At 44.4% G+C, this 22,734-nt stretch overlaps 1 protein-coding gene across 1 annotated transcript in view; it reads left to right on the top strand.

Annotated features, from left to right (window-relative positions):
* Positions 1 to 2,379: 2,379 nt before the first annotated feature.
* LOC119402790 (luciferin 4-monooxygenase-like) overlaps positions 2,380 to 22,734 on the top strand; it is a 32,081-nt gene continuing 11,726 nt past the window's right edge. Inside the window, exons 1-4 of the mRNA XM_049418259.1 lie at positions 2,380 to 2,466; positions 5,245 to 5,517; positions 11,122 to 11,266; positions 17,706 to 17,966. Of these exons, the coding sequence (XP_049274216.1) occupies positions 2,380 to 2,466; positions 5,245 to 5,517; positions 11,122 to 11,266; positions 17,706 to 17,966 (766 nt within the window). The remainder of the gene's footprint in view (positions 2,467 to 5,244; positions 5,518 to 11,121; positions 11,267 to 17,705; positions 17,967 to 22,734) is intronic.

Genomic DNA, 22,734 nt, shown 5'->3' with positions numbered 1-22,734 from the left:
CAAACTTTCGCTAAAGGTGCAAAATTTTTGCTCTGAATGAACGAAAGAAGGGGAAATTTATGGGCTTTGTTTTGATTTGATAGACACAACATTACCTATAACTAACAGGCAAGAAAGCCAAGCAAAGTAGAGGGGATGTTATTTGTAGTAAATATGACGTAAATGTGAAGAAAGTAAAGTGGACGAAAAGATAACTTGCCGCCAGCAGGGACCAAACCTCTGACCTTCGAATAACGCGTCCGATGTCCTAGCACTTAGATACGACGGCGGTCATCCTTCCGTCTACTTTATAGAGTATACATCTGCATTAAAACCTAGGAGTGTAAGTGATCGCCGCTAGTAGCCATGACGGCGAGTGTGGAACGCTCTTTTTTTGCCTGCTAGTAGAAAGGAAAAGTGTGTTCCACTTGCGGTATGTCTGCTACTTTCTATATCTGCAAACACTAATCCCGCAGTTCCAGAAATGCTTCGTCGTGGGCGGCGATTTTCCTGGATTCCATTCACTGACCAATTCTGAAGCGAGTTGCGGAGAAACACTGAAACATGACCATCGCACTGGAACCGTAGAAGATTGGCCAGCTGCTCTGTGCTTTTCATCTGGTACCACAGCAGCCCCCAAGGCGATACTGATTACACATTACACGTTCGTGGCAAGCCTTACCAGTTCTATGTGAGTATAACACCATAGGCGATGCATGTTAGAGCATTTTCTAAATGAAGAATTGAGCTAGTGCACTGCACACATACACAGGTGCAAGAACACAGTAAAATGCAGATCTAGCATTGCGTTGTGCAGCTTTTTTTCGTGTGCGGTCTAGTTCCCAAGCTCAATCTTTTTGCCGAAAATTTACCGACCATCTCAGCACTTAGCCTAGGTCAGAAGAAATGGGAGATAACTGAAAAGGTTCATCGACGCTACAGACATGTAGAAGATTGGCCAGCTGCTCTGTGCTTTTCATCTGGTACCACAGCAGCCCCCAAGGCGATACTGATTACACATTACACGTTCGTGGCAAGCCTTACGAGTTCTATGTGAGTATAACACCATAGGCGATGAAGGAACGCTGGGCGACAACGTGAGAATACAGTTCCTTCGCGCTAAAGTTGGACAGGATCAACTCAATTCAGTGTATTTTCATGTCTGGAAAAAAAGGGGACATAACTTGTAGTAGTTTATCTCCATTGTGACAAACCCGTAAGCAGATGCTGCTTATATTACAGTTCAATAGGGAAACAGCGTACAACCCCCCTGACAAATACATATGCTTCTGAATGCGCCTTGTAGAAAAAGCTTTACCGGTACCACGTAAATTTAATAAAAATAATTGTCAGGTTCTAACGTGCAAAAACCACGATATGATTATGAGGGACGACGTAGTGAGCGGCTCCGGAAATTTTGGGAACCTGGAGTTCTTTACCATGCACTTAAATCTAAGTACACGGGCCTGAATCTTTCTCTCCTCTATCGAAAATGTGCCCGCCACGACCGGTATTTGATTCCGCGACCTTCCGGTCAGCAGTCGAGTACCCTAACTAATAGACCACGTAATTTGGCGTCGGGGCAGGATAACCACGAACATCCTAAGCAAGAACAAATGACTCAAGTATAACTTAGCCATTTCTTAATAGAGATCTGCTTTTCCGTTTTTTTTTATCATTACACAAGTACTGATCATTTGGACCAGCCATAGGTTGTCTCGCTCAGCATGTCCATTCGCGTTTATCTTTATAGAGAAGGAACCACTACGGCATCCGCCCCCTTCATTCGGGAACTCCCCGTTTCAACTACACCTCGCTGCACAGGAGATATAAACATTGTATAGACTCGAGTTGTGTACGTCGCCCAATAATAATATATCACATCACCCTAATAATATAAGCAATAGACACTGACACAAAATTAAATACATGTAAGTAAGTAAGTGAGGAAGTAAGCAAGCACGTGTGACTTATCAAAAGGTAGATTAGCAATAGTAATAGAGACAGAACTTTTTTACCGTAAGTCCAAACTGCTTTTCCTAATATTCCTTGGGTCCTCCACGAGAAAGGAATAGTTTCACGTGATCAGGAAGAAAGATGGAAGCAATGAGTTTTCCTGAAGGAACAAGTAATTGAGGTATGTCAGCTATACGATGCGGTAACAAAATCACTCTATACACAACGAAACATTGTTCAAAAGATAAGAGAGAATGAGTGAGACAATTATATATTAGTAAGCTGGCACTGTATAGGGTATTCGGAGAACTCCGTGACCTGTCTTTCAGACGTGATTACTAAAATACATATTTACCATTTTACAGGTCATCTCACTTGCTGCAGCGAGGTGACAGGTTTGCCATTGTAGAGTCCATGACACATGCATTCGGATTTTTATGCACCATGTACGCCGCGTGCGCAGGAGCTACGATTATCATTACACCACCGCCAATGGACAACGACTTCTTTGACAAAATAGACGAGTACCAGGTACGAGAACACTCTTTCGTAACATATTCGCCGAAGGTATGGATAATGGCTATGGAATTGTAGACCCGAATGTGGAACCTTACAGCTGATTTCTACTCGCGATGAGTCTTGCTTTTTTCACTTATCATTTGCTTACATCTGTTTAATTTCATGTGGGCTTTGTGGAATCCTGTTAGTTGACAAAATATCATGGAGGGCAGCCTGCATTATGTCAATTGGCATGTTGGAAGACATGGCAGCTAAATTTCTTCGAATTTAGCCATTTTTTTACCGATGCTAATACTAGTTTTATTCCATCTGCCATTGCACACACCCTGGCGCTAAATAAATTAAAACACAGCACGGCAACCAAAACAGGCACAAAATGTGAAAGAGCCAAAGCAATGAGCCGGTGATGAAACGTTGCAGGGTTGCATTATATTCGCAGGTAGGCTTTTCTAACTACCTCAACAGAAGCCTCTTTCAAATCTGCACATATTCTTAGTGGAGTTAATCTTCTTTCGATTGAGCATTTGTCGACTGGGTGGAAATTTCTGTTCCAACACTTACAATATAATATGTCGCTATTCTAATTAACTTGAAATCTAACTAATTTAACTAAATCTAATTAAATTGAAAGCATGAGAACAACCAGCGCACTTCTCATATACTTTGAACTAGTTTGCATGAATGATCTAAGTATATCCCTTTCAGTCACGAATTATGATGAACTGTCTGCAAATGCATAAAACTTCCATGGCATGATTTCAAGGCACTCAGTATTACATTTCAAGAAATAAAATGAAGGAATGTGCTGTTTTGTGCGAGTTACAGTAATTAATGCTAATTAGCTTGTAATTGAACATCTAATTATTCTGCAATCAGTCAGCTTCAACCCTTGCATAAAAGGAATTACCTATTAGGTCCAAAATGCATGCGCAGTTTGTTTTTTGGTTGTATGCTTTTTCGAGCGAAGAAAAAAAATACTCTTGACGTTGGTCTTGGAACGTCGCACGTCGAACGATCGTCGAACATGGTAGTGTCTCTAGCAAAGTAAGAATCTGCAGCAATATACAGCATAATGAAGTTAAATAAGCGCTAGCTGTCCACTCAGGATGCCTGCACGAATGTGCACACTAAGTTTCAGGTCATTTGAAGAAACACGCGGTGCGTGATGCGACTTCGAAGTTGATGTGTACATATGTACACACCGTGACTGAAAGGGATATCTGCTAGATGATTCGTAATACAGGCACTGTTTGATACAACCCACGAATCCCAAGGACACCCTGCTGAAATGTCCTTCCGTGGCGTCTCATTTGTCGAGGTTGAAAAACATGACCATTTCTGGAGAATAGATTCCATGGGCCGTCAATGTATAAACTTCTTAAACTGATATTTTAGTTAAAATTGCGTACACAATTTAATTGGCACATATTTATTGGTGATACGAAGTATTCAATCCAAAAAAACAACTGCTAATGAGCAAAACTATTGCTAATATCTGTATAGAAGCTTTATTGGAAATTCCGCATGATATAAAAAACCATTGCTCCTATTTTAATTTCTAGCCATCTTTTGAATATTTGCCGTCATTATCCCGTATGCGGCTATTTTGGTGGAATAACAATGGCTGCAGAATGACGTGGATTACTTTGACGAAACTCTTACGTTGTTTCATTTTCCTGATCAGGTTTTAGTTTTCTTCTGTCTTCTTTGAGGTGAATTCCACGCAGATTTTAGGAACACGGGGCAATAAAAATGGACTAGATTTGACACCATCCCACGTTTTCGGAAGTGGCACTTTTCTTTTCTTTTGTTTAACCCTAATTTTACCGACACCTCAGCTTGCAACCATAGCACGGAGGAGAAAGCAAACATCAGTTTCACAGCAAGAGCGAAGGAATCATTACGATAGCAACAAATTGGAAAGCCATAAAACGACAGGCTAGCAGCTCACTATTTAACAAACACGGCCGCTGCAGCGAGCGAAGTCACATTCGTGCTGTCTGTTGCTTGAACGCAAACATTGCGATTAAATAGACAAGCGCCCGAGCACAGGCGACCGCACCCTGTAGGTGAGAACATGGAGCCGAATGCGGGCAGCTTCACTACGGTGAAAGAATGCGGGGCTACTCCCTATGCGTGCCCTTTGGCCCTTTGCACCATCTCGCGGATGATAGTGAAGCCACATCCCTCTCGCTGAAGCACCTCAGGGATGCGAGTACCACCGCCGGTAAGTGGTATATATAAATCAGGGGTATCAAACTCGCCTACTCTAGCGGGTTGCATTCACGAAATTTAGTCCCGCAAGGGACGGGGCATTCAAGAAGATTGGAGTGGGGAGGTCCCAACAGGGCGTCACCGAACGTTGCCATTTGAAAGGGCACCTTCATCATATCGAATATATCGGTCATTTCTGAATTGGACTTGGCGTGAGGATGGATGAATGAATAAACTTAATTAGCGTGACGACGCAAGAAACATATCCCTACTGATCTGCAGAATTACTAAAATTTGTACACCGAGTATAAAATATCGAGCTTTTTTTCCACGGCAATGTTTCGACACATAATGACCACATACGGTGCCTCAGGAAAAAAGCATTTGGTCATTTCTTAGGCTCATGAACGTACGGGTTAATAAGTAAAAAAAAAAATATGCGACGATGAAAGTCGTGTGCCGCCACGTGTTTGGGACCCCTGATCTACAAAATTGGATAAACAAAAACAAACACAATTCTAGTGAGCAGAAATTCTCATTAAATATTGCGCTCAAATCTCTATAACTTGCCAACAGGTGCAAGTGGTCTGTTGCTTTCCGGCCATGCTGACGAGGATATCACTCGTCCTGGAAGAAACGGGTCGTCAAATGGCGTCCGTCAAGAAGGTGCTCTGCGCGGCAGCGTCCATACCTAGGAAGGTCGGCGAGCGAATTCTACGGCACCTAAATCTTACGGACTTCAAGAACTGCCTAGGGTGTTCGGAAGGACTATCGCCGTACTGTGTGCCTCCTCCAGGGGAAACGGCGTTCGAATGCGTCGGCTTTCCGTCGTCCAACGTGAGAATAAAGGTACGCAGTTTTTTTTTCAATATTTCTGAAACGTTTTTGGTTTCAACGAATATCTGTCAAAGCTAGTAGTGTAAAAAAAAGGGAACGGTGTTTAAGATGATTAGTGAAATAAAAAAGTTTTATGTTTGCACTAAGTCGCGCAAACCTAGGCACAGTGAAGCACAGGCCCATTGCTGCACGAGTAGAATCTTCTTAGGGCGATTGGCAAACTCGATGTGCGACATGTGCGCTGCGTTTTGCTGCGCTTTATCGACTTCCCACTTGTTACGGCAGCTGAGATACGCGTTGTATGCAGCGAGTTGTGTGAGGTTGTTCCCCGCAGCGCCAGCGAAGCGCAGGGGGAGGGGCATTCGCTCGCTCGGCGAGGAGGTGGCGCCCTCTCTTGCGCGGTGCCGGAGCGACACATACCGGTTTATGACGATGATAGCTTTGAGCCAGGATCGACATTACGGCCGGCTCAAACAACTTTGCTGTTAAATATTTATATGTGCCAAAAAGGGAAAGGTGGCGCTAGACGGCAGTCTCGCGCAGGCGTAGAAAAGATAGAACATGCGCAATGAATAATGGCTGCCGCACTGGAAGCATCACACAGGGAGGAACAATGGTCCGTTATTGTTTCCACAGAATGAAATCGTGAGACCTATAAAAATTCATGGCAGGATGAAGGTTCCTTATAACGTCGCTTGTTTTTCTTAACGGCAAGTCTATGAATAGGTTCACCAATTTGTAAACCTTGTGACGGAAGACCCTTATGCATGTCTCTCATTTCCTCATCAACCAAATCACGGAAATTTCGAACACACCAATCAGCACGCAACCTTGCGCTGACTCCTTTCGGTGAAACAAGATGTCATCATAGAGCATTACACGTCGCTAGAAGCCACCCTTACCAGCAAATCATGCTGAAGAACCGCTAGACTCTTAATCCGGTCCCGCCTAAGTGCTGGATATAGCCAGGGAACCGGACATTTTTTATCTGATTTCCCGGATATAGCCGGCATTTAACCAGAACCTGATTAAAAGCGTAGTATTAAGACTACTCGGTGCGACATTGAAATTAGATGGGCGCTGGAACTGAGGAAATGAAACTGACGCTGACCGGAAACAGATGCTGAGGGACAAAAGCAGGCGCGGACCGGAAATAAGTATCAGACAGTCATACTCTCCCCTAAATATTCCATTTTATCGTGCAGCCAAATATAAAGACCGAAGATTGTATTTGCAGGTGTTCTGTTGCAACGTGACAAAGCACGGCTCCGTACAGCACCTGACATTGCTGCGACAGCAACATGCTTGAAGCTGGGGTTTGTGTATGCCGCTTCCACCATACTCAAGATATGTTGAACTAAGCGACTTCCGCATGTTCGGGCCACGGCAAAATCCCCTACTTCGAAATATTTCTCGTTTTCTTTACCAAGTACACCACACATTGAACGATTTGTTGTGTGTACTCCTAAATGAATTATTTGAGACAGTAATGCGCCCACAAAATGTGCGAATTCCTGTGCGCTCGAACCATCAACAACTGTGTGCGCGAGCCATCAACATATTTCACTCATCAGAAACGACGGCGCTTCCTTACTGTGTGCCACCATTGAACATTATGACGCGCTGTGAAGCTCATGCCTAGAGCCGTGGGCGCTCCATTGCGAATGCGTACGCACTTGACTCATATTTCGCGGGCTCTCTCTAAACGCCGGGAAGAATTGCCACGCAACATGGAAGCCCGCTGCCATCAAAATATCAATCGGTCATATTGGAACGCCTTTATAAAGCCAAAACACACACACACACACACACACACACACACACACACAAGTGGCCCTAAAGTGAATAATACCGATTTTGCATAACTCATCTGAGTTGGCTAACTGGCCGCCATATAAAATACCCTAAAGAACACGAGATCACGCAAATCCACATGTCGCTGGTTTCATTTAGACGCGGTTAAACACTTCAAAACTATCCTTGGTTCTTGTTACGCGAAACACCCTGTTTATGCGCCACTGCAGCATACCTGGTTGCTTGCTGTGTAGGGCATTCAACTGGTCCACATAAAATATGCAAAATGTAGTGAGATGCCTGTAATATTTGCGCAAAGGGTGATATTATCAAATATATTAAATTGAAAACGTTAGTGTTATCCTACAAAGCAGGAATGCAGGGGTAGTGATCAAATATAGATCATTATACTGAAAGCGCATTTTACTGAAAAGATTGCCTCATGCTTATGCACCGTGAAATAAATAATTTCTCGAAACTCATATCATAGGTTTGTGTACACGACATGGCCTTGGAAAATATAACCTGATTTTTGTACCTAGCACCTCTTGGTGCCGCCATGAAACACCATTAAATTCTAATGCAGTGCTCGAGAAGTCTACGAGGCTCTATGTCCCTTTTGGTTTTAAACCTTGTTAGCGCGTTAACGTTATGGAGCTCGTTTCGTAGAAATTCCGGCGTCGGTGCCGGCGTCGTTGGTTGGCGAGCAAAAAATTGAGAAAGATAAAGTAAAAAAAAAATTCGGCAGATCTCACGTACCGTCAGAGTCGATGTTATGCGAAGCATGTGGCGGGAAGGTGACTGTGGCGTAATTTTTCTCACCGAGCGAAACGTTACAAAATGACGCCTAAGATTTGTATAAATTTTGTACGCACACATATATGGTGAAGAGCTGCATATAAGTTATATGACCAGTTGTTTACAATTGTGTAACGCTGCCAACGACAACGTGGGTATTACCAACACCAGAAGCGGTAATCTGATATGTATGCTTATATTGTCCCTTATGATGGGGAACACACGCACGTTTCACGAACCTGTGTGCATGTGTGGAAGAAGTTCTTGGCAGTCATTGAACAAGGTCATCATCACTGTGGTCAGTGAGCACCAGCAGCTGGGCATGACTTGTGGTTGGATTCAGTCGTGATCGCGGTGACGAGGGGTCCATGTGTAGTGACGTATGAGGTATAGTACAGCTGTTGAAAATCGTGGATGACTCGGTCATTTCATCGACAAATTGTCTGTCGATAAAGCCGGCGACATGTCGAAACCTGTAGTCACTGTTCGCGTTGGTGAGGTATGGGCCGTCGACGCTGGTAGGTCTGGATAGTCCTAAGTAGACCAAGATCAGTGGATGGCGCTTTTCGTATTTGTAGACTATCTGGTCGTATGTGTCCTACGTAGCCTAGTCTACAAAGCGGCTGTCAGTCAATCTGACATCATCCTCGATCAGCATGAGGCCATCGCCCAGCCTCGTAAGAAATGATGACACTGTGTTGTTCTGGAGGACTGAGTGCACTTTACAGTGTGATGATTTGAATATCATACGTAAATATCGTTGATGTATTCCTCCGGGGTCGATCAGTCTGCAATATAGCTTGCTGAATCATAGGAATACTAATGTAATATTTATTAGACTGCTATAAAAGCAAAAGCAACACTGGAACCACAGACGTTAATGTGATATGACGCCTGTAACGTAGGGATACATATGTAGTGTTTATTCCTTTCTTGCAAAATTAGATAGCCAGCAACACAACCACAATTAACGTCGCACCGACATTACGCCTGCGTAAGCTGTTTTTCCAAACCAGTTCATAGATTTGGCGTGGCTATGTGGTAGAACGCCTGATTGCCACGCAGAATTCTTGGGTTCGATTCGCGCTGGGATGCTATTTTTCATTCTTTAAATTCATCGGGTCAACGCTGCCGATGTCTGTTTTTCTTAACGTTCTCGCATTTAAGTTACCAATGTCTGTTCTCGCTGTTCCTGGGTAGATATAAACTGTCAATCACCTGTAGCGCATACCCGTACACCACGACCCCTGGTAAACGGGTATGTGCCACACGTGTCTGGAGGAAAGGGTTTGACGACGTACGCGACAGGATTTTCACGTGATTCATGTCACGACCCGACAGTCATATTCGTCAAATGCTCTTACCCTCCCGTGCCAATGTTGGTCTACACCAAGTAAAGGAGGCGATCATGAGAGCACCCAGACGTAGGCGGCTAGATAGATAGATAGATAGATAGAAACGCTCAAAGTGCCAAAGGTTCGCTAAGAAATGCTTCGCATTTAATAAGAATCTTAGGTTAGGGTGAGAATGGAACACAGACTTTCTGCATGGCAAGCAGGTGTTCAACTACCGAACCGCGCCATTTTTTACATGGCTTTTATTACAAATAGTCCTAATGAATATACATAGCGTACAAAATATTCAAAGCTGCCTCTATAAGCGCACAATAGGCATTACATGGTTGAAACTGCTTAAAAAAAAAGACACTAAACGAATGTCATGTGCGGGAGAAGTCTCCTTAACGCATGTATAATATTGCGTGGCAGAAGCGCAGAATCGCGCCAGGCGTCAAAACGTGTGAATTGCGCAAGGAGTGGGTATTTAAAAAGTTCCAAACATTACAAAGCGCTCAGACATATTTAATAATCATTATCAGCAAAGGCCTCAACAAGGTGAGCTGCTGTGTAGGTTCGCATGTAGCCTTACGGACGCGTAGTGGGCCCTTCGCTGATTGGCAAAAGGAGGAATTGTGGCGTAGTGGCCACTTCACAACTGTACTTGCAGTAGACATTCTAGTGTAGTATGAAACGGCCAATGTCGCGCACACACAGACACACGGTCCCATGCGGCACGGTTAAGGCATCCTCCGAGAACCGAAGCTAGGCTAGCAGTTGAGAAGGCGATGCGCACGGAACCCGATTAGGCTATCGCGTTCTACTCTTGATAGCAATGCTCAAGCGTCCTCCAAGTTTTTTTATCAAGATGCACTGGGTACTATAGAGACTGTAGTGAGGCTCTAGACACTCTCCAATCCTGTACGATCGAGTCTCTCCTGATGTTGCAATCGCATCAGTGTTGTGCTGCAGTTCGTCCCTTAGGGTCTGTCACTTTTGCAGACGAATGCACTGTACGTTTATGAAATGCCTAATATTAAGCCACTCGAAAGCAGACCCTCTGCGTCAAGTAGACGAAAACGCACCCCATAATTTTAAAGGTAAATTTACAAGAACAGTGGCCTATTTTTTTTAGTATCTGAGCCACAAGGCTTAACAAATATTAATAACCGTTATTACCTTTGCAAATTAGGGATAGTAATCTTCGACTCCTGCTTCGTGGGAATAGTTATGTTTAACTGCGCACTTCAGATGTCTCTGTCAGGGGACGGACTGCATGAACTACCATGTAACTGTAAGCGTATGCTGAGAAATCATGAGGATGTAGTTAATACAGTGGTGAAACAATGTAACCCAGAGTGACTAAAAACGTAAAATGACGCTGCCCAATACGAGCACCACGAGAGCAGCAACCGCTTCGTTTTCTTTTTTTTTTTTCATTCCTATTCTGCCGAGAGGAAGGATCTTATCTGACGTGACAGACATACATATCATGCCTCTAAGAATAATATGCTTATTTAGAGATCCTACGAGAAGAGCTTCCGCGCCGTTACACCCATGTCCACATAGTCACCTAGACAACCTATACGAACACTAAAATGGTCCCATTTCGTCCGTCATACCAATATGTCTTTTACGAGTTACTGTCCCGAACTTAGAAGAGCGCCATATTATCTCAATTGCTGTCCAGGTGGTAGACCCTGACTCTGGTAGGGCTCTCGGACCCGGAGAACATGGCGAGATTTGGGTGCAGACGCCCAGTGCAACACCAGGTTACGTACTGCACGACGGCCAGCTTCAGCGCGTGGTGGACGACAATGGCTGGCTTCACACAGGTGAGAGGACTTCGCAGAGTTGCATCGTTACTGGAACATTCGGTTACCCCTTTCTAATGAAGCGCTGAACACACGGCATAATTCGGAGTCTGATCCCACGTGTGACGCCGCATGCTCTGACATGCAGTGCACGAGGACAATTCAGGACGCTCGGGGCGAACAAGCGATCGTCGCAAATAAATGTAGCGCAAAAAATTAACCCAGACACAAGACGAACACAGATCAGGACAAGCACTCGTCCTCGCGCGCGCGCGCGCGTGTGTGTTAGTGTGTGTGTATGTGCGTGTGTGTGTGTGTGTGCGCGTGTGCGTGCGTGCGTGCGTGAGCGAGTTAATTTTTCGGGATAACGTTACTTGCAGCGATGGCAGACCAGTTATCCCAACAAACAGTGCTTATGAACGAGCGATCAGTACGCATGCGCCGCCCACTGCCACCACCACGGCATTAGTAGAACGTTTTGTTGAGCGAGTTGGTGTACCTTCATATTCGCTTTAAGGCGAGAGAGAGCGCAATCACGAGAAAGCACACGGGACAGAGCACCACTAACAAGTGCTGCCTTATGTGCAGAAAAGCAGGCACATATGTACCCCTCTGTGCACGAGTGCAGAAATCATGTTCGCAGCATTTGGGATAAGGTAACGCATGATCAATAAACTTTTTTCTCAGATTTATAAAATTTTATGAAAATGTCACTGATGGATATGTCACCTTGTTTGCCGATACAGATTGTTCCAACAATTCCCTGACCGTTTTTTCTTTACTTTTCGCGATAACCCGCACGTCAGAAGATCGCGTTCTCACAAGGGTTTGGAGGCCAATTCCTAATATGCTTAGGATATATTGGGCTCTTTTTATATTGCTCAACATTTCATTCATGCTCCCTTATCCGCTCGCTTAAACATTGACCGGTTTTTCTTGTGTAGGAACAGCCGTATGGACGGCAAGCACATCGGCGTGCACACACGACATGCAGGCACGTATTCGAGTAATTAAGAGCAAGACAAACAAGTCTTCATACTCATGTTTCCTTCTATTAGAACGTAGTAAAAAAAACTTGCAGAATCCCTCATGCATTCGCCTAAGACGACTCGAAGTCGAAAGCCACCTTCTCCTTATTCGTCTCAGTCGATGGATTGATCCTCTCGCGCACTCTTCCCAAAGCTTTCTGCACCTAACGTAGTTTTGCACTGCCTCCGCGATCCGCCCACCATTGACAATCGACGATGTCATGTAATGGCGTCATTATTTGACGCCACGTTGACGTCATATGACGTTAAGGCGACACCACAGATTTTGACGATTTGCGGCGTCGTATGGTGACGTCATCACGTGATGATTTTTTTTTTTGCATCACTTTTGTTGACGCCGCCTATGGGCAATTTTAATCTTTCATGAGGCATCTAAGGCTTTTGCCTTAACGAAACTGTCTTCGCTAGCGACAAACATCGCGACAGCCCGCCGTCAATCAGGAATCCGAGCGGTAGGCCTAGCAAGGAGGACGCCGTTCGCAGTGAAACTCGATTTCCACAAACAGCACTCATTTTGCTTACATGACTATCGTTTACCCAATAATGTTATGCGTTTCAATATGCATTTGCTTTTCTCGACACCCTCAATGTTAAGCACACAGATGGAAGCGAAGCGAGCCAGTACGATAAGATAGGCGTTGTCACTGGTTACCTGCGGAATGCCCTTGCATTGTGGCTCGCGTTCTCGCTTTTGGTTCGGAAACAGGCGCCGCATCGCGAAAAGTAAACACTTAAATGTCACTGAAATAAATTAAAGCTTATTTCGTGCCCAGAACAAGTTGTAGCTGACCTTTTACGTGCGGCACTCAGGGGCGACAGCTGCAAATGCCTCGAGCGTTGACTTGCCTTGAGCAGGGTGATCGGTGCGCCGAGGAATGTACCGGAGGTTGGTAAGGCGGCGCTAAACAATGAATACACAAGAAACGAGCAAAAGAAAAGACATGCGCTGTATTCCCAAAAGAGCGTTTTGTTTGTTTTAAAGCTTCAAGGATGAACTTGGCGGCTAGTTGGTTAAACATGCCTCAGGGGAAACAGCGCGCAAGTGGCACAACGTGTGGTTGTAGGTGTGCCTTTAGTGTCCTCATTTTTCGCGCTGTTTCCCCTACGATTGTTGTAAAGCAAGTTCTTTAGATTCAATGCGTATCGTCCACACGAAAAAAAAATTCACACTTTGAAGAAAAACGCGTCAAGATGACAGCAGAAGGGGATACACAGCACAGGGGAAGCAGATAAAGCAAAATGATACATTATCATTTTCGCACTGGGCTACGCACATGTTGATGAGATAGTGAAATCCTTTAGGCGCGAGGGTTACACATGCCTGACTTGCGCACTTGTCTTATAATATGGTAATGTGAATGGTCACAATTATTTCTCTCATTACTTTGTTATGATGGCGTGAGAGGATGATGGAAGATAAAATCACGATTGCAACCCCAAGAAACGCAATTGTTGGCCTAATGATAGATCATGGCCTCTGAGGAGGAGAGCGAGCGTCAGTGCTCTTGCGGCCTTATGTTAGCAGCTAGATATAAGGAACGTTTTGAAAAATTACTGAGAAGCTTCACTTGAGTGTACAGCGCATGTCTTGTGTCCTGTTTCCTTGTGTATTCGTTTTTTTAATGCTGCCTTACAATAATTATAAACTCAAACCAACTTGCCCTTCTATCCTTTATCCAGCCACATACCGGAGGCACCAGTGGCGTGACGTCACATATCTCCTGTGCTGCCATCGGTGGCGGCTCTTTTATTTTGTAATCCGGCGACGATAAATATCTACACTCATAAAAGAAATCATCGGGTAAAAGGGGCACCTTTCTGTCCTGCAACAGTTATCGTTACTTGGCTTGCTTGCGTTTCCATTTTTGAAAACTCGGCGCTGGCCGCTTTCAAGAATGCTATGCAACGCTAACACTTTCCACACCGTTCGTTACCTGGAAGTACCGGGCGCGCCACTACAATGCGAGGAACGGCACGTAAGAAAGATGACGATTATTGTTGTGGGATAGATGGGCAAGGTGGTTTGGGTAAATAATTATGGTAAGACACCCTTTTTACTCGCTCTTTATTTAGAGTGTACCCGGCTTGAGGCACGCCGGACGTGAAATCCCGCTGTCAGGTGCAACAATACACGAGATTTCCGACTGCCGCACCGAAGCGTCGTACCTAGGATTGGAAGCAAAATGATAGCATCTCTCGCCTTTATTTACATATTTCTTGCCTATAGTTTTTGGGCAATATATATGTTGTTCTATACAAATCCATATATTTTTACGAGAATAATCAAACATACCATTACTAAACGTACCAGTAGGGGTGTATATTGATGTAGGTACAGAGGTACCGATAAGGATATTTAATGAAATTAGGGAGTTACATCAAGCGGGGGGCATTACTTGAACGCTAGACCTCAATGCATGTTTGATTAAGTAAGTAGAAATTATGAGAGCTTCGCAGTAGTGCTACCAAGCCTCAAGGAAGAGCGCAGCTGGGTGACCTTTCTCTCTCTCCTCTCTCTATCTCATCTCTCTTCTCTCTCTCTCTCTCTCTCTCTCTCTATATATATATATATATATATATATATTATATATATATATATATATATATATATATATATATTGTTTCTCCTTTTTTCTATCTCCCTCTGTTTGGTGTACCTCCTTTTTGTATCTTTTTCTTTCTATTACGTTATTTCTTTCTCTTTCTTCCTTTCTTCCTTCTTATTTCTTTCTTTCTTTTTCCTTCGGTCTTGCTCTCTGTTTTTTTTCTTTCTCTCTACTTCTATGACATTGTCCGTCTTTCTATCCTTTTATGTCTTTATTCCCTTTCTCTCCCTCTATTTTCTCGGTCTCTATTTCTATGTCGTTCTTTCTCTGTCTCTTTCACGTGTTTCAGGTGCTCCACTTCGCCGAGCAGCGCTTTCGTTTAACGCTCGCACCTGCTGTATTCGGAAGTGGGGTTTGCCCAATTCCTGTGGCGCACGTCCACCTGTGGAGCCTTGCACGACCGAGCGCATTTCGGCGATAGCTTACACAGCTTGGCTGTGAAATTAATCAGGGATTACTTAATTATTGTACGCCATTCTCTGCCTGGATCAAAAGCTGGCCCCGACAACTCTCTATATGTTGAAGACCAATGGAATGAACGCCAGTGCTGCCCGATTCTCAAATGTTAGCGACTGAATCGAAGTCATCTTTCTTTTGCAGTGAAAGCTGTTATGAGATTACAACAAGGGCCGTTTTTGGAGCCGTAGATGCCCGCCGCCGCCGCCCGGGTTCGTAACCACTATCGCGCGAAATAAGAAAAAAAAACGAAATAAGAAAAAATATCCAGGATGAAATGAGGTTCGAACCTGGGCCCTTTGCGTGGGATCCCAGTATTCTACCTCAGAGCCATTCCGATGCCATTCGCAAAAAGACCATATACAGGCTTCATGTTAGGAAGGAACCACATTAACATATGTAATGTAGTGTGGTAGAAGAATAAAACAACAACCAGCTGTCACACAACGCGAATCCTGTAACCAGGCGTCACACAATGCGAATTGCGCAACGAGCGGGTTGTTGAATGCTTCCAACCCATTACAAAGGGATCTGCCATAATTCTTCATCGGCATCAGCAACAGCATCAACAAAGTGCACATAATGTCTTACAGGTGTTTAGCGGGTACCAAGGTTCTTACTGGATGCTTCCCTAATTCACAAAAATTATGATGATTTAAAGCGTAGTGGGTTCCTCGCAAGTGCACTTCTATTGGTTACCAAGGAAGCCTATAAGGAAGCCTCGGGACCCCAATAAAGTCAATTCCCTCTATCTCTTTTTACGTTAACTTATATTTCAAGGCGTGGTGAAAGAGTTAAACAACGACTGGGTGTCACACAATGCGAATTACGTAAGTAGTTCGTCGTTTAAAGCTTCCAAACCATTACAAATGACTTCGCCATAATTATTCATCGTCATCGAAGGTCGCAACAACAAAGTGCACATAATGCCTTACAGATGGTACCTCGCTTCTCTGCAGAATGATAAAATAATGTCGTGGTGGGTGCTTCCCAACTTCATAAAAATTATAAGCTGTCGAGTAGTGGGTGCGTTGTTAGTGTACTTGTATTAGTAGCCACAAGAGAGTCTACAACGGGCTCTAGAAATGCCGCTCTTCCAGCTTTCGCTGTGACTGTGCTGCGCTTTCCGCGGAGGCGTGGCGTTTTTTTTATAAGAGATCGCGTACATGTCCGGCTATATCATTCTCGATTACTCCTGTATAGCGAAAGAGTCGGGCATGGCCGTTGTCGCGGAGTTTGTTATGGATAATATCACTCACATCATAAAAGCCAAGCTTCCAATACAGGGGCCTCAAATTGACCAGAGATAGCGGGCTGAAGTGGCGAAAGTTTGCTCCCGAAAGGGCGACGACAAGAAAAAGGGAGAAGCGGGGGAGGAAGTGGGAGGGAGCGTATTCCAACAGCATATCGATACCGATCTCTAATATGACTAAAATCTGGACGCCGCTTCTGAAATACCCCATTTTCTTTCACGGTTATATATCACAACAATGCAGCCCCAGGGGGTGCCTCACGAAAAAAAAAATGCTTCAGACCAGTCATGACTGCAGTTCATGAACAAACTTGCGAAGGAAATTAAAAAAAAAAATAATACGGGACGGAGGCAGTTATATGCAGTCCGGGCCGCTAGCGAGAAGTCACGTGGCCGCGTTTTTGGAGACTCAAGGGGTTAATATCTATTAGATATTAACCCCATGGGGTTAATATCTAATAATAATAAACCGTTAATATCTATTAGAACTGCAGTTCTAAGAGCTATTAACGGCTTGGTCCACTCATAAAAGATTGCAAATGACAGGTCATCAAAAGTGTCATTTTACGGACCATGCAACGAAGCGTTGTTGCGTGGCTGAGAGTTCCAAGCAGTTAACTGCACGAGTGCCTGCCACGTACGATATTTTATGCTAATACAATTCAGTGCATTCTCTGTCCCGACGTGGGAGTGGCCCGCTGCGCGCTAATCGCGCGTACCGAAGGACTAAAATAAAGTTGTTCATCCATCCATCCATCCATAGCCGTCGATGCACAATGCCGCATCGGCGCAAATGCACCGTCGCTTTCAAGTATTTGAGGATTCAGGCGCATTAGAACTCATAGTTTGTAATCATTTATTCCACTTTCGTGATATTGCTTCCTCAATAGAATCAGCTTACAAAAATGTTCTAGTAAGTAGGGTGTGTGCCGGTATATTGTGGCACACGTCGAAGAGTTTCAGCTTCGAAAAATTTCACATTTTGTAAGTCCATACTAGAACAGCAGTTTAGTTAGCGGGTGGTACAAATAACTAGCTCAGTGCATTAAGCTGTATCAAGCCGCCTCTTAAGTGGCGCTCCTTTGATTTATTTTTAGGCGATATTGGATACTACAACCAAGACGGACGCTTCTTTGTGGTTGAGCGACTCAAGAGCATTATCAAATGCCGAGACTACAGAGTGTTTCCTCATGAGCTGGAAGCTATACTTAACACTCATCCAGCAGTCATCGAAGCCTGCGTCGTAGGGATTCCAGACGATGAAGTGACCGAAGCGCCAACTGCGTTTGTTGTGAGAAGCAAAAACGACCATGGCGAACCCCTTGTAACAGAAGAGGAACTGGTGGACCTTGTAGCAAGTAAGTTAGACATCATTTATTAATAATGTTCTGATCACGCCTGTCTCTCCCAGATGATGAAAAAGCACAAAGAAAATGTTTTTCCTGTTTCCTCCAAAGACCCAGTATATAGCTTAAATATTTTAGTACAGAAGCGTTCATGTGCTTATAAATCCGGACATCCTTGAGTAGAACTCAAACGATTCTGGCACTACTAATGTACACTAAAGTCTATCAAAAGTGAACCAGCATAAAAAAACTGTAGAACAACAATGAGTTCAGTGTCTTTAAGAAAAGTAAAACGGTGCCTTGATTTAAAAATGGCTTAAGTGTTGCGCTCTTGCTGGCCCCACCTAATCGTGCTGTGACATTTCAAAACCTGGCAACTAAGTTTCTTGACATAAAAATGGCGGTGCGCCTGGAAGTAAGTGATCGAGACGAATAAGATTGTCGGCTGTTCCTTAGTGAGTTGCAGTCAAGAAACGTTGCTCATGACGTAAAACGCGTGCTCTGTCACTGCCGTTTTCTCATTTTCTGCCCAATTGCTGTCACGGTGGTCGCCAGTGTTAACCTCACCATTTGAATAAGGGCAAATATTCATGTTACAAGTTCTTTTCTCATTTGAAAAAAACAAATATTTTGCAGGTCAAACAGTGTACTACAAGCACCTGTACGGTGGAGTGGTGTTCTTAGAAAAATTACCAAGGACGGCGAATGGGAAGACGAACGTGAAGGAACTGCGCTGCTGGAACACGTCTGCACAGGACGTTGAAAATTTCAAAAAACATGATTTCAGTAATAAGTGACAAGTATATATGGCTAAGACGCTAGTACATTGTAAAAGCTCAAGGATGGCATATCTCATGTCCGTTTCCCAGGTGGTATTAATTCCTTATGTCATGTGCCTTGTCTCATTCCATGTCTTGCCCTGAAAAACTGCATTCCAGCTAGAATACGTGGGTGGTGTATTAGGTACTTAGAAATACGAGCGCGTAACTTATACAGGGACTTAGGAAGACAAGGACAAGGACCCTGTATGAGTTACGCGCTCGTATTTTTTAAGTATCATGAATGACCAACTCGCCCAATCAGCCATTTTAACAAGTGTATTAAGATATCGGATATTGCAAACGGAAGTCCTGGACACTCAATGAACAAAAAGGCCAAGGTAGAAAAGACATTTTGCAAGTATGCCCACTCTGTAATTACAGCACATATGTGGAGGCGTACTTCGAGTGCCTAATAAAGTTTACGTCATGCAAAATAATAACCGTTTGTTCTTTTGGTTGATCTAACCATACCGTAAGCTACTGAACATCAAAACAGGAACGTGGTTCCATACCATCGCCTTGTGGTTCAGTGCATTAGGATAATAATAGTTCTTGGTGTTTAACGTCCCAAAACCACGATATGAGTTGAGGGCTAAAAAAATTTAGACCACCTGGGTTTCCTTAACCTGCACCTAAATCAACCTACATGGACCTCGAGAATTTTCGCCTCCATCGAAAATGCGGCCGCAGTGGCCGGGATTCGATCCCACGACCTTCAGGTCAGCAGACGAGCACCATAACCGCTAGACCACCGTGGCGCGTGAGCATAACGTACCCTTCTATAGTATAGAGTAGTAGAGCAAGGGAGTGGGAAAAGGAAGTGATGGTGAGGAAGAGGGAAAGAAGGAAATGAGAGAGTAAAGCATATCATAGAATGAAAGAGTGAAATAGCGAAAAACGAAAGAAAAACAGAAACCCAAAGAAAGAGAGAGAAATAGTTATAAACAAATAGGAAGTAAGAAATAGAGAAAAATAAAAGGAAGAAAGACAGAAAAGTACAAATAGCGAGAAAGAGAGAGAAAGAAATAGCAAGAAATAGAAAGAAAAAAATACAAAAAAGCAGAAACAAAGGGAAACAAAGACAGGAAGAAAGAAAGATAAATATAAACTAAAACAAAGAATGTCACCCAGCTCCACCGCTCCTTCCGGCTCGAAACGACTAGTGCAAAGCCGAGTTTTTTTTTAGAGTTATATCAATGAACCGCTTCAAAATGTCAAGGGGTGCATTCAGACGCAACCTACGAGGAAGCACATAATTATAAACGGCAACGGAGTCATCACTGCGCATCAAAAATAACCGGGACGCGTGGCACAGGATACCTGTCGAGAAAAAAAATACGAAAAAAGCACCAGCTATGGGATTATTTGCTAAGCAGGTGCTTGTGCTTTCTTAAAGACCCGGGATACTTAAACATTAACAAATTCTGGTGGTCTGTGAAACAAAGCCAGATCTATCTATCTATCTATCTATCTATCTATCTATCTATCTATCTATCTATCTATCTATCTATCTATCTATCTATCTATCTATCTATCTATCTATCTATCTATCTATCTATCTATCTATCTATCTATCTATCTGTCTGTCTGTCTATCTGTCTATCTATCTATCGCAACTTAACGACCACAACACTGCCGACGACCACAACACTGCCGCCCCCCCCCCCGCTTCCGCGCACGCGCATAGCTCTCGGATTGCATCTGTCATGCGTCACAGTGTAACTCTTGCTGACTAGCGGTGTTCTGGCCGAATGAGGGGCGCATGCACGTGTCCTTGCCGCCGCCGCTGTCAATACCAGCCACAAACCGCCTTCGCAGGCAGCGTCTGCCCCCATTAACGCATAGCTCAGCCGCGCGAGCGTCGCGCCCAAACTTGAGCTTGGGCCTCGTGCGCTGCTGTTTCAAATCGGACATGCAGGGCCACTGCGGCTGCTGCTGGCAAAATGTCCCTGTTCCCTCCACACAGCCGCCTTTGGCCGCAGCAGGTTGGCAATGGCCCCTGGCAGCGCAACTGCGTGTACGCGGCGAAAAATGTCCACTTTTATCTCCTCTTGCGAGTTCGCATGTGATAACACCTACAAGAACCCAGCCGGGAAACTGCCGAAGGTGCAGTTTTATCATTTTCCATGGGAGTCGAACGGCGCTTATCGGCGACAACGTTGGAACGCAGCCGTTCGGCGCGCCAGACAAGCAAACGCGTCCTGTCTTCACACGGTTTCTTTCGCTTTCTATCCTAGTCGCTGGCGTAACAAGCGGGATCGAAACCCTCTCGCCCCCTCCCCCCCCCCCCCCCCGGAATTTTTTTTATTTTCCATGTATATGTATACACGCGCACATACAAACGCACGTACGAACGTACATGAAGTATGGCTGAAGCACCACCAAAAAACAATTAATTTCTGGCTACGCTACTGCTCCAGGTAATATTGACACATTCGTGGTTTCCTTGTTCTGTTTATTATTGTTAGCCCGAACGGAAGCTTGTGGCTAAGATTGCGAGGCAAAACAGTCCTCTGCAGTGCCAACTTTGTCGGCTGTGCAGGACTGTCGGCTGAGGGGCCTCAGGATCGCATTTATATCCACTCTTAAAAAAAATGGAGTGACCCTCTCTCCTTTAAGGGAGAAACGGCGATGTCCCCAATGTTCGTCTTCAAATGGAGAAACCGTTCCTCCCTTTTCAATGGAGAAACCGTCAAAATCAAGATGGCTGACGCCAAGCCAGTGAAGCGAGCAATAGATTTAGGCCTAGCGAGCGCATCGATTCTCGACTGATAAAGAGTATGCGGCACTGGCAGTCACAAAAACCGGTCCCGCTGAGCTTAATATCGAACGCTATGACAATAAAATCAAGCAGACAAACCTGTAGTTATGAAAACCTCGCGAAACGGAACGACGGAACTCGTACGTTTCGCTCGGCCAGCGAGACGGCGTTCACTTTAAAAGAGACGGATACTGCAAAGGGGCTCTCACCCGGAGACTGTACGTTAGGCTTGCTGTCTTTATTTGTCGAAGCGTCACACGGTGTAGCGACGTTTCCACGCGTTTGTGCCTCCAAAATGTACATTCTGTCGCATCAAAACAATCCCGGCGCAGCAGAGCATAGTTTCGATAGATAGATGTTCAACTTCATATAAGTAGGTGGAGCTATGAGAGCGCCGCGGCCGCGAAGTAGGTGGTAGCTGGCGCCATCTAGAGGGATTAAACAATACTAAAAAAAAGTTGTTTCTGACTGAGGCGGCGTACGTTGATACTGCACACGGCATTTCGGGGAGGTAGGCCCATTCATGGATTACTCAAGGACACCGGAAAGTTGATACGCACACGTTCACTAGGCAGACACATAATACGCACATTCAATTCAACAACATACACAATTGATTCGCATGTATAAAACCTACAACACAAACAATTCACTACAGACGGATCCGTACATGTGTTTACACATACCCCTCCAAGAAACGCTGGCCCTTATATAGTCACTGAATTACAGTGGACCATGGTGACACAAAGATGCGTCATTTTTCTTCAACTCTTTACGATTTCGTGGCTGCGTCACAATATACGCCGACATTATTAAATAGTAGCTATGGCTTAGCCAAGCGCACCAGTTAATCTAAAGCCGCATGATAAATGAACAATATAATAACAAAGAGCTGATTAATTTAGTGCGAAAACGACCATATCGAGAACCGTTCATACCATTCCGACGACATTTTGAAGTAGCGCCATCTTCCGACAGCGGCCACAAATGAAATTTCTCAATCTGATTTCTTTATTTACTGTGTGAGGGCGCAACATCGGCAACATAGTTCAGATTCCGTCGCCTTCGTCGCGTCGACTTCGTTGAGTAATTTGGCGTTAACATCTGTTCACATTCTGTTCATGCGTTGACCACAAGTATGACGATGGGCCATGGATTCTTTCAACTGCTAGCCCTTCAGTGACAATGCTTCGATGCG

This window comes from Rhipicephalus sanguineus, chromosome 8 (genome assembly GCF_013339695.2).
Source record: "Rhipicephalus sanguineus isolate Rsan-2018 chromosome 8, BIME_Rsan_1.4, whole genome shotgun sequence".
In the NCBI taxonomy this organism is placed as follows: Eukaryota; Metazoa; Arthropoda; class Arachnida; order Ixodida; family Ixodidae; genus Rhipicephalus; species Rhipicephalus sanguineus.
The sequence above is the reverse complement of the archived record's forward strand: the minus strand, read 5'-3'. Positions and strand labels throughout refer to the sequence as shown.